The sequence below is a fragment of the Bufo gargarizans genome, chromosome 1, assembly GCF_014858855.1.
Source record: "Bufo gargarizans isolate SCDJY-AF-19 chromosome 1, ASM1485885v1, whole genome shotgun sequence".
Lineage (NCBI taxonomy): Eukaryota > Metazoa > Chordata > Amphibia > Anura > Bufonidae > Bufo > Bufo gargarizans.
The window spans coordinates 382,450,043-382,463,261 of record NC_058080.1 but is presented as its reverse complement, the minus strand read 5'-3'; the positions used below and the strand labels follow the sequence as shown (position 1 = coordinate 382,463,261).

The 13,219-nt window shown below is 40.1% G+C and overlaps 1 protein-coding gene across 1 annotated transcript in view; it reads right to left on the bottom strand.

The window, feature by feature from the left end:
- Positions 1-13,219, bottom strand: part of CPAMD8 (C3 and PZP like alpha-2-macroglobulin domain containing 8) — a 147,080-nt gene that overhangs the window by 68,038 nt on the left and 65,823 nt on the right. Inside the window, exons 20-23 of the mRNA XM_044270309.1 lie at positions 12,428-12,659; positions 11,555-11,708; positions 6,509-6,651; positions 4,984-5,035 (exon numbers count right to left, since the gene is read on the bottom strand). Coding sequence (XP_044126244.1) covers positions 4,984-5,035; positions 6,509-6,651; positions 11,555-11,708; positions 12,428-12,659 — 581 coding nt within the window. The remainder of the gene's footprint in view (positions 1-4,983; positions 5,036-6,508; positions 6,652-11,554; positions 11,709-12,427; positions 12,660-13,219) is intronic.

The window sequence follows — 13,219 nt, the reverse complement described above, 5'->3', positions numbered from 1 at the left end:
ATGACAAGCAACATGCAGTAGAAGAAATGTTAGCGACGCGTGTAACTGCCATTTATTTTTATTTGTGTAATGTATAGGGGCAGTGATGCTGACCATTTTTGTAATATACTTTAATTACTGAAATCATATATTTCTACTAGAAAAACAGCTCTAAAGTGGCCCATTTTGAGCCTTAGCAACACTCCTCTGTCTTCTGTTTACACATCAGTGGAGACTTGCTCAACATTGACTGTGTTATATAAGCAGAAGACAGAGGAGCATTACTAAGGCTCAAAATGGGCCACTTTAGAGCTATTTTTCTAGTAGAAATGTATGATTTCAGTAATTAAAGTATATTACAAAATGGTCAGCATCACTGCCCCTATACATTACACAAATAAAAATAAAAAGGCAGTTACACTTTAAATGCTTTTCCAGACAAAGAAAGACTTAATTGAGCAGTGCCTACACCTATCTGACTTTGATGGCATATCCTAGGGATTTGCCACCAAAGAGATAGCCAACCACTTTAAATAGTTTCTATTGAATACTTCTGTTAATAATCTTATTCACAGACACTCCTACAGGGAAGTTTACAAATTCCAAAAGAAAAAAAAAAACATACCCAAAGTAACCTAGCGCAAACTTGAAATTTAAGACACTTAGAGACACTTTCTTTGAGACAAGGTTGATACATGAGGCCCACTGCACCACACATAATAAAGAGGCTTGTTTATAAAAGAACAGAGCACCAAAAAGGATGATTGATTATGTACTAAAAATGTTAAAAAAGGCACAGTGGATCAGTTCTCACCTTAGGTTGTTGTATTAGTTCACAACAATTATAATGGCTTGTACAGTATAAGCTATCTGGCTTTCCAGCAGGAAGATGCCAGCGAGGAAATAGTAAAGTGTTACTGCATATACAGTACAGACCAAAAGTTTGGACACACCTTCTCATTCAAAGAGTTTTCTTTATTTTCATGACTATGAAAATTGTAGATTCACACTGAAGGCATCAAAACTATGAATTAACACGTGTGGAATTATATGCATAACAAAAAAGTGTGAAACAACTGAAAATATGTCATATTCTAGGTTCTTCAAAGTAGCCACCTTTTGCTTTGATTACTGCTTTGCACACTCTTGGCATTCTCGTGATGAGCTTCAAGAGGTAGTCACCTGAAATGGTTTTCACTTCACAGGTGTGCCTGGTCAGGTTTAATAAGTGGGATTTCTTGCCTTATAAATGGGGTTGGGACCATCAGTTGCGTTGTGGAGAAGTCAGGTGGATACACAGCTGATAGTCCTACTGAATAGACTGTTAGAATTTGTATTATGGCAAGAAAAAAGCAGCTAAGTAAAGAAAAGCGAGTGGCCATCATTACTTTAAGAAATGAAGGTCAGTCAGTCCGAAAAATTGGGAAAACTTTGAAAGTGTCCCCAAGTGCAGTCACAAAAACCATCAAGCGCTACAAAGAAATTCGCTCACATGCGGACCGCCCCAGGAAAAGAAGACCAAGAGTCACCTTGGCTGCGGAGGATACGTTCATCCGAGTCACCAGCCTCAGAAATCGCAGGTTAACAGCAGCTCAGATTAGAGACCAGGTCAATGCCACACAGAGTTCTAGTAGCAGACACATCTCTAGAACAACTGTTAAGAGGAGACTGTGTGAATCAGGCCTTCATGGTAGACTATCTGCTAGGAAACCACTGCTAAGGACAGGCAACAAGCAGAAGAGACTTGTTTGGGCTAAAGAACACAAGGAATGGACATTAGACCAGTGGAAATCTGTGCTTTGGTCTGATGAGTCCAAATTTGAGATCTTTGGTTCCAACCACCGTGTCTTTGTGCGACGCAGAAAAGGTGAACGGATGGACTCTACATGCCTGGTTCCCACCGTGAAGCATGGACGAGGAGGTGTGATGGTGTGGGGGTGCTTTTCTGGTGACACTGTTGGGGATTTATTCAAAATTGAAGGTATACTGAACCAGCATGGCTACCACAGCATCTTGCAGCGGCATGCTATTCTATCCGGTTTGCATTTAGTTGGACCATCATTTATTTTTCAACAGGACGATGACCCCAAACACACCTCCAGGCTGTGTAAGGGCTATTTGACCATGAAGGAGAGTGATGGGGTGCTGCGCCACATGACCTGGCCTCCACAGTCACCGGACCTGATCCCAATCGAGATGGTTTGGGGTGAGTTGGACCGCAGAGTGAAGGCAAAAGGGCCAACAAGTGCTAAGCATCTCTGGGAACTCCTTCAAGACTGTTGGAAGACCATTTCAGGTGACTACCTCTTGAAGCTCATCAAGAGAATGCCAAGAGTGTGCAAAGCAGTAATCAAAGCAAAAGGTGGCTACTTTGAAGAACCTAGAATATGACATATTTTCAGTTGTTTCACACTTTTTTGTTATGTATATAATTCCACATGTGTTAATTCATAGTTTTGGTGCCTTCAGTGTGAATCTACAATTTTCATAGTCATGAAAATAAAGAAAACTCTTTGAATGAGAAGGTGTGTCCAAACTTTTGGTCTGTACTGTACATTGCTGTGTGCTAACAGTGTTCTATCACCATTGGGAATCAGACACCAATGACAGGAGGTCAATTGGCTCTGTACTTCAAGGGAACAGGAACCACACTATAAGTAAGGGTAGCGAAGTGTTAAAGGTTTTTTCAGAGATTTTTAATTTTTTACTGATGACCTATCTTCTGAATAGGTCATCAGTATCTAATCGGTGGGGATCTGACACCCAGGAACATCGCCAATCAGTTGTTTGAGAAGGCAGTGGTGATCCTGTGAGCGCTGTGGCCTTCTCTCTGCTTTTCCTAGGCCAGAGATTACACGTTCATCGATCACGTGGCCTAGGAGCAGCTCAGTGAATGGGGCTGAGCTGCAATATGAGACACAGCCTCTATACAATGTACAGCGCTGTGCTTGGTAAGCAAGAAGGCCACTTGCGCCACTGCCTTCTCAAAAAGGATGATAGTTGGGGGCCCTGGGTGTTGGACACCCACCGATCACCTATCCAGAGGATAGGTCATCGATAAAAAAAATCTTGGAATACCCTTTTAAACCTCCTGGTTATGCAGCAAGAACTGAACTGAGTTAGAGGTCAGTAGAGGGATCACAATTGTAGAATCCTCAGGCTAGAAAGCATGTTCTCAGAGGGGATAAACAGATTTTCTTTGCAGAGTCTCGTGGTTAAATTCAGTGGTAGAAAGAGTGTGCTAGGGAGAAGCTGGTGCTGGAAACAATCCAGCCATACTCCTTGTGTTAGCCAGCTAGCAAATGGAGGTGTGTGGCAAAAGTCAAAACATCACATGTTAATTAGTGTTGAGCGCGAATATTCGAAAAGCGAATTTTTTTCGCGAATATCGCGATTTCGCGAATATTTCGAATATAGTGCTATATATTCGTAAAAACGAATATTCTTTTTTTTTTTTTTTTTTTCACGAAATTACAGTACACATATAATTGATTGTTTCCCAAAGGTCCAAAAGCTCAGAGCTTACTCACATTGCCTAGAAAGTGATTGAGGCGCGAATCTTCGTAAGGCGATTTTATTAGCGCACATGCGAATATCGGCACTTGTCCCAGAACAGAGGCAAAGGGCTTTGCATTCATACTGTATGAATGCAAAGCCCTTTGCCTCTGTTCTGGGACAAGTGCCGATATTCGCCTGTGCGCTAATATAATCGCCTTACGAAGATTCGCGCCTCAATCACTTTCTAGGCAATGTGAGTAAGATCTGAGCTTTTGGACTTTTGTGAATCAATCGAGATACAGTGGGGGGTGATGACAGTAGTTGACAGAGTACAGATCAATGTAATCTGTAAGGTGGAAACTAAAATAAAAAATACGAATATTCGTAAATCGAATTTTACGAAGTTCGAAGTATTCGCGAATATGGTGCTATACTATATGAATGCACATGCACAGGCCTTTGCCTCTCTGTTCTGGGGACAAGTGTAGATATTCGCATGTGCGCTAATAAAATCGCCTTACGAAGATTCGCAACTCAATTCAATCACTAATGTATGAATCATACATTAGTGATTGAATTGAGTTGCGAATCTTCGTAAGGCGATTTTATTAGCGCACATGCGAATATCTACACTTGTCCCCAGAACAGAGAGGCAAAGGCCTGTGCATTCATATAGTATAGCACCATATTCGCGAATACTTCGAACTTCGTAAAATTCGATTTACGAATATTCGTATTTTTTATTTTAGTTTCCACCTTACAGATTACATTGATCTGTACTCTGTCAACTACAGTCATCACCCCCCACTGTATCTCGATTGATTCCCAAAAGTCCAAAAGCTCAGATCTTACTCACATTGCCTAGAAAGTGATTGAGGCGCGAATCTTTGTAAGGCGATTTTATTAGCGCACAGGCGAATATCGGCACGTCCCAGAACAGAGGCAAAGGGCTTTGCATTCTTACATTAGTGATTGAATTGAGCTGCGAATCTTCGTAAGGCGATTTCATTAGCGCACATGCGAATTTTGCATCTCATAATATGTATTATGCGATGCGAAAATTCGAATTATCGCATATGCGAAATAATAACGAATTCGAATATTCGCGAATATTTTACGAATATTCTTTCGAATATTCGCGAAATTTCGCGAATTCGAATATGGGACATGCCGCTCAACACTAATGTTAATTGCAAGAAACATATTTTCCTGCACTTATCTTTGATGCATTTTTACTGGTGGTATTGTGAAGCATCCCTGTAAGTATGGAACGCAGTCCTTCACCTATGCATTATTTCAGGTCCCCATATATCACTTTTTGAAACAAAGTCACAAATCATATTTCTAAAGGGTATTTCAAACATAATATTTAGCCTGGATTGTTTTATTTAATCACCTCTGAGAACTTTTGTTTTAAAAATTCATTTTAAGTTTGGTGTCCACTAATATGGCTAAACATTATACATATTATGCTACGTTGTTTTTAATTTTATATATTTTACTTACCATTTGGGCATAAGAAGACACTGTATGTGTATTCTCGGGCTAAACCCTCTGGCTGGAACAGAAGACAAATATGATTCTTATTAAATGAACAGAACAAAAATACAAAATATGAAAACTTTAAGTACATTTCATGCAAAAGATACACTGACCATAATATTTTTATGTTCTGCTCAGATAATCAGGAGATACATTAATTTCTCAAGTCAATTATAAGACAGGAATACCTATCTGAACAAGTATTTCTAACAAATGCTTAAAATATCTTCCACCCACACAACAGCACTGTTTGCACATGAGAGATAAAAAATACCCCATTCCCCACTCCCATTTCCACAGTCTGCAGTAGTTGCTATGCTCCAATTAAACAGCGCCAGCGCTCCAGTGGACCTGCCGATCTTTGTTGATATTTCTGCAGCAGTGATGTCTTGAACACCCACGCCACTGCAGCAACCAATCACTGGCTTTAACAATCTGGGGCTGTACATGCCACCATCACTACTGAGTGTCTGCAGAAGTCAAGTGGGGGTATAGCATCCATGTTTTCTAAGTGTAACATTCAACTTTATCTTGTACCTGTTGAAAGGCAGCATATTATTGGAGACTGATACACTCTCCTATTAGCCCACATGCCACAAAAAATATTGGGGGTCATTTATTATAACCCACTATGCCAGAAACTGGTTTAAAAAAGTCACATGGGCCCATTTTGCGCCTTTTTGAACCCTGAAGTCCTAAATTTAGGGGCATGTGGCGTTTTTTCGCCACCGTTGCCACTAGGGGGTCAGTACCTGCAAATTCACAAACATTTAAACCAGTTTCCCGGTGTAAATGATGATTGAAATTTACTCTACCTAAGAACTGGAGTAGATTTCAGTCTAGGTGAACGGACTGGTGGAGGATGCACCTAATTTATGACCCGCATTGTCTTTTGGAACTATCAAAGAATAAAGAAGACCCATAGTTATCCTTCAATAGAAAATTGCTCTCCACCAGGCCCATCTCAGCAGTAACTGAGGGGCTGCACTGTATTTGCATTAGTCTCTGCCGAGAGGGGCAGGATGAGGTGTGGTACAATAAATGCCATACTGATGTCATGAAATTCAGAAGACTCTTAAGGGCTCATGCATATGAATGTATTTTTTTTTCGTGTCCGTTCATTTTTTTTTTGCAGCCCGTATGCAGACATGTTTTATTATTATCTGCAATACTGTAAAGGATAGGACTGTTCTATTAGGGGCCGAACGTGCCGCTCCTCAAAATGCAGAATCCGTGTTTTGCAGATCTACAATTTGCAGACTGGAAAACATCCAACGGTCCTATGCATGAGCCCTAAAGCATATTTGGGGGACAATGTGACAAAATGAAATGGATTGTTGTGGTCCAACTTTGCTGCGGAACTGAATAAGAAAAGGATGGAAAATGGAAAGAAAATTGATAAAGTCTCAGGCTCTTGCTACGGTCTCTAAATTCTCCCTTTTTTAAAAATAATACCTAAAAGTGATTAACAGGAGACAAGGAAGCTCACCTCAACAATCACACTTCTACGGACAAAATCAACCCCAGATGGAGATCTCCTCTCACCATACACTTCTTCTGAATATTTGCTGTTTTTAAGAATACTGCTCCCCTCTGCAACACAGTTCGTTCCTGCATATGCCAGACCTCTAGCTGGGAATAAAGACAACACTTTTAAATTAAACATTTTAATAATTTTTTTCCAGTTACAAAGCAAGGGTTAACAGCCAAACCAAACTCAATATTTATGGCCCTGATTCTGTAGTGTACAGAAACACCCCATATGTGGTCGTAAACTACTGTACGGGCACACGGCAGGGCACAGAAGGAAAGGAATGCCATACGGTTTTTGGAAGGCAGATTTTGCTGGACTAGTTTTTTTTACACCATGTCCCATTTGAAACCCCCCTGATGCACCCCTAGAGTAGAAACTCCAAAAACAGTGGAGCCATTTTAGAATCTACGGGATAGGGTGGCAGTATTGTTGGTACTAGTTTAGGGTACATATGATTTTTGGTTGCTCTATATTACACTTTTTGTGAGGCAAGATAACAAGAAATAGCTGTTTTGGCACCGTTTTTATTTTTTGTTATTTACAACATTCATCTGACAGGTTAGATCATGTGATATTTTTATAGACCAGGTTGTCACGGATGCGGATACCTAATATGTATACCCTAATATGTATACATTTTTTATTTATGTAAGTTTTACACAATGATTCTTTTTTAAAGCAAAAAAAAATATGTTTTAGTGTTTCGATTAGAGTCTGAGAGCCATCATTTTTTCAGTTTTTGGGCGATTACCTTGGGTATGGTATGATTTTTGCGGAATAAGATGACGGTTTTATCGGCACTATTTTGGGGTGCGTGTGACTTTTTGATCGGTTGCTATTGCACTTTTTGTGATGTTAGGTGACAAAAAATTGTTTATTTAGCACATTTTTTATTTAACATTTTTGACGGTGTTCATCTGAGGGGTTAGGTCATGTGATATTTTTATAGAGCCGGTCGATATGGACGCGGCGATACCTAATATGTATACTTTTTATTTTTTTTTATGTAAGATTTACACGATAATATCATTTAAAAAAATAAACAAAATCATGTTTTAGTGTCTCCATATTCTGAGAGCCATAGTTGTTTCCGTTTTTGGGCGATTATCTTAGGTAGGGTCTCATTTTTTGCGGGATGAGATGACGGTTTGATTGGCACTATTTTGGGGTGCATATGACTTTTTGAACGCTTGCCATTACACTTTTTGTGATGTAATGTGACAATTTTTTTTTATTTAGCACAGTTTTTATTTTTAATTTTTTACGGTGTTCATCTGAGGGGTTAGGTCATGTGATATTTTTATAGAGCCAGTCGATACGAACGGGGAGTTACCAAATATGTATACTTCCCCCCCCCCCCCCTATGTTTTACCAATATTTTTTTAACTTTATTTGGGGAAAATTACGTTTTTGTTTATTATTACTTGAAACTAAATTTTTGGGGGGGGAAACTTTTTTTCATTTTTTTTGTCCCACTTTGGGACTTGAACTTTTGGTGGTCTAATCCTTTACAATGCATTCTAATGCTTCTGTATTGGAATGCATTGGCTGTATGAGTAATACTGTGTGCGGACTCATTCATTTTCAATGGGGCCGCGGAACAGAAGTGCGGATGTGGACAGCACACAGTGTGCTGTCCACATCTGCACTTCCGTTCCGCAGCCCCGCAAAAAAAATTGAGCATGTCCTATTCTTGTCCGCAGACACGGACAAGAAAAGGCATTTCTATTGGGGTGCCGTCCATGTGCGGTCCGGTGTTTTGCGGCGGACCACAAAACACTTGCGGATGTGAGAATGGACCCTTACAGAAACAACCCACATGTGGTCGTAAACTGATGTAAGGGCACACGGCAGGGTGCAGAAGAAAAGGAGCGCCATATGGTTTTTGGAAGGCAGATTTTGCTGGACAGGTTTTTAGATGCCATGTCCCATTTGAAGCCCCCCTGATGCACCCTTACAGTAGAAACTCCCATAAAAGTGCCCTTATTTTGGAAACTAGGGGATAAGGTGCCAGTTTTATTGGTACTATTTTGGGGTACATATGATTTTTGATTGCTCTATATTACGTTTTTTGTTAGGCAAGATAACCAAAAGATGGCTGTTTTGACACCGTTTTTATTTTTAATTTTTTACAACATTCATCTGACAGGGTAGATCATGTGCTATTTTTATAGAGCAGGTTGTTACGAATGCAATTATATAAAATATCTCTACTTTATTTGTTTGTTTCAGTTTTACATAAAGCATTTTTGAAAAAAAAAAATGTTTTTATGAATCCATTTTCTGAACACCTTATTTTTTTTTATTTTGACGTTATTATTGGTACCATTTTTGGGTACATATGATTTTCGGATCATTCATTATTACACTTGATGGGGAAAGGTGACAAAAAAATTTGTTGTTTTGGTACAGTTTTTATTTATTTATTTTTATAGAATTCACCTGAGGGGTTAGGTCATGTGACATTTTTATAAAGCAGATCATTGCGGACGTCGCAATACCTAATATGTATACTTTTTCTTATTTATTTAAGTTTTACACAATAATAGCATTTTTAAAACCAAAAAAAATATGTTTTAGTGCAGGGATCAGCAACCTCCGGCACTCCAGCTGTGGTCAAACTACGACTCCCAGCATGCTCCATTCACTTCTCTGGGAGTCCTGAGAACAGCCAAGGAGGATTGCATGCTGGGAGTTGTAGTTTCACCACAGCCGAAGGTTGCTGATCCCTGTTTTAGTGTCTCCATAGTCTGATAGCCATAGCTTTTTAATTTTTTAGCAATTTTCTTATGTAGCATTTTTGCGGGATGAAGTGACGGTTTTATTAGTACCATTTTGTGAGACATAGGCCTTTTTGGTTGCTTTTTGTGATGTAAGGTGACAAAAATGGTGTTTATCAGACGGGGTGGATCATGCGATATATTTATAGAGTCAGTGTTTTTTTTTTGTTTTTGTTTTTATTAAAAGCACTTTTTTTCTGTCCCACTCTAGGACTTCAACTTTTGAGGGTTTGTACCCCTCTGCAAAGCATTACAATACATCTGTATTGTAATGCATTGCCTGTTAGTGTATTACATTGAGTAATACACTAACAGGTTGCCTAGGAGACCTATCCTGGGGCTGGATCTCCTTGGCCCCCGTAGAAGGCAGGTCCCGATGCCATGCAAGGCCTTGTAACCCATCGGGTCCTCGCCAGAACGAGGATCCAATGGGCTCCCTCACCCGCCGCAAACCACTTCTAAGTCGCGGTCAGCATTGACTGCGGCTTGGAAGAGGTTAATCCGCCGGCATCGACTTTTACAACAATGCCGGCAGATAGAGCAGGGGCTCGGCTATCAGGGACTGCCGGTCCCCTGCAGTGATCAGGTGCACACCACGTCAGTGCCCGCCCAATTACCATGAGGTAATAGTACATCAAAATGTGGCAAGTCACTTGCCGCCATGACGTACTATTACGTCATATGTCGGGAAGGGGTAAAGGTAATTTTACATGGACTGATTGTCACACAATTTCCTGATACTCTGCTTATGTAAAAGTTACCGGCAATCACTGAATGAACGACTAAACGCTCGTACATCGAGTGATTATGTAGTTTTTCCAGCACCGAAAATTATTATTCCTATGCAGCAGATAGTGCAATCTAAACGAGGATCTGGTGTGCTGGAACAATGATTTTATATGGGGACAATCGCTGTATCAATCACTTGCCCCCAAAGAGGGAAGGTGACTGTTGCATGTAAATGCAGCCCTCATCTCTGCAGTTATCAGGAGCTTCTGCTTTGTTTCCCATAATCTTCCAGAACATCTGTACATGTGAATGGTCCCTTATTCTCTCCTTATCCTTTCTGTCTGATTCTTCTCTATTTTTGCATTTTGCTAGTGTACTTGTCACTACCGGCAGCATAATGCAGTACCTGCAGCTCAGTCACTTTGCACAGGTAGCCCTGCTCATGCAAGATGGCATATCCATTGACTCATTCCATCACAAAGGGTTTGCTGTATCTCCCAGCACAGTCTGAAGAAGGAGATACTAGGACACCACATGTTACACAGGGAGAGCTGGACATTGCCATAGAACGGCATTAACTTATCATTAGGACTGGTACCTGCTTGGTTGTGTGAGGAGCAGGTGTCATAGAAAAAACTAAAAGTGGCCCGATTTTCTAGTTGGACCCAAATTGACATAAGGCAGCACCCCCTAGACATTGGCCCACTCAGAAGTTTCCCTGTAGTGTCTATGGCCAGTCTACCCCTGGTTATGAAGAACAAGCTGCACGCTGACAGAGCCCTACAAAATGACCTCCAGTGGGCTACAGGTCTGCATGTTTATTATTATTACACTCACTTATATAGCGCTACTAAATTCTGCAGCGCTTTACAGACTTTAGCATCACACTGTCCCCAATGGTGCTCACAATCTAAGGTCCCTAACAACATGTCTTTCAAGTGTGGGAGGAAACTGGAGAACCCAGAGGAAACCCACACAAACACGGGGAGAACATACAAACTCAATGCAGATGTTGCCCTTGTTCAGATTCGATCCCAGCGCTGCAAGGCAATAGTGTTAACCACTAAGCCACCGTGCTACCCAAACTGTCAGAAACAGACTCCATGAGGGTAGATTAAGGGCCAGACATCCTGTAATGGGACCTGTGCTCACAGCCCAGCACCTTGCAGCTCAATTGACATTCGCCAGAGAAGATGATAATTGGCGGATCCACTACTGGCACAAATTTGATCCGCTTTTCGGGGCGATTTGAAATCCAGCCCTTAACTGGTTGATGAGTTTGGTTTCCATTTAGCACTGATAAATCATATTTGCTCTCTAAGAATTAGACATTTATATCAGTAAAGATTTTCAACATGAATCTTTCTTTGATTGAGATCTGATGTGTGATTTAAGTATTTCCTTAATTTTTTTGAGCAGTATATATATAGGCTGTATAATTTTAAGCATACGTTTACATTATTTGACAATTTGAAACATAAAAATGGATCACCTGAAATGTTTGCATATCCTAGTTCAGAAAATGAGAACACTGCTAATGTGGGTTTGGTCTCTCCTGAAGCCACACATAACTTCCGAATCAGATGCTGTTTTCCAGGATATCCTACAAACTTAACACCCTTTGTGATCATGATCTTTATATGTACCTAGTAGTAAATATAGTAAAAAAATAAAAAATCATAAATTAATATTAAGGGAGAAGTGAAGAAATAGGACATTATTATAATCCTAATATTCAAATGGCCACTAACTTTTCACACAACTTTGCATAAATCAATAGTACAAGTGAACATAAACAAACTTTGTTATATGTTTTATCAGAGAGCAATGTCTAGTTCTCATATTATAAGCTGTTCCCCTCTCTCTCTTTGAAATGTGTTTTTAATCCGTCCGGACAAGATTGACTCACAGAAGGATCTGGTTACATATGTCAACACAAATCTATAGAGAGGGGAAGGGAGAGGATAGAGCAGGAGCTAAGTGATACAAGACTCCAGGAGACATACCAAGGAGACTACTGCAGCTAAATAGGAAGTTTATATCTCAGCCAAAGTGCTTTATTCACAACTATACATTTCAGTGCTTCTCTGCAATGTCCTTTGTGATTCTGGGGCTGCTGTGTCTCCACCCACCAGATCTAGGGGAACTGCTATCAAGACATACAGCATGCAAAGGGGACACTTCTAAAAAAAAATGCCAGACACAAGTCATATGGTGGTCAGCAATAGTGTTATTCCTCATCCTTTCACTGAACAACTGCCACATTTTCTTTATTAATAACTAGAATTAAAAAACTGAGAAGTATACCAATATTGAACCATCACAAAAAAGTCTGGACAATACCAGATACATTTTAATTCCTTACCTCAACATTGAAAGTAAGGTAATTGTAAACTGTAAGTGGAATTTTGACCTGCTCTCCTCGTATTACATGGTATGGCAATGTGAAGTCAATAAAAAATGGTTTAAATGTTTTTAGATGGGCTGCTTTAGCCACCCCCAGTCCAGTTTCTTCAGATACACCAATTGCTTCACTTATCCATGTAGTGATAGAGTCAGGGACTTCTACACGTAGTTCTCCCTCCCCAGTATTATCACTATGAAGATAAAAAAAGAGTTATATATGCATGTCTATCACCCAGGAAACACCAATGCACAAAAGCCAACATTACTTTGTTTCATGTCTAAAAAGAGTTTGTTTTAGTGTTAGCATTAAAGGGGTTTTCCCATCTCAACATTTGTGGTATATCACTAGGATATGCCACAAATGACAGACTTGTCTTGGCCTCACCTATCTCTAGAGTGGGGCCCCCATTCTAGAAATGCAGCCACCCTCCATTCACAGTTATGGAAGTACCAAAAATAGTCAAGTGCTGGCTTGGCTATTTCTAGCAGTCCCATTGCAGTGAATGAATAGGTGGGCACCTTTTGCTCTTCATTCACTGCTATTTTGCAACTTGTTTGGCTATTTACAGGAGTCCCATAGCAATGAATGGAGAGGACGCTGCCATGCACGGCATGCTCCCCTTTATTCTGGGGGCCCTATTCTAGAGACAGAAGCAAGTCCCACAGGTGGACATACTAGTCATATGACACAAATGTTGAGACGGGAAAACATAAAATAATACTAAAGGTTTTCTGAGTAACATTTTACAGA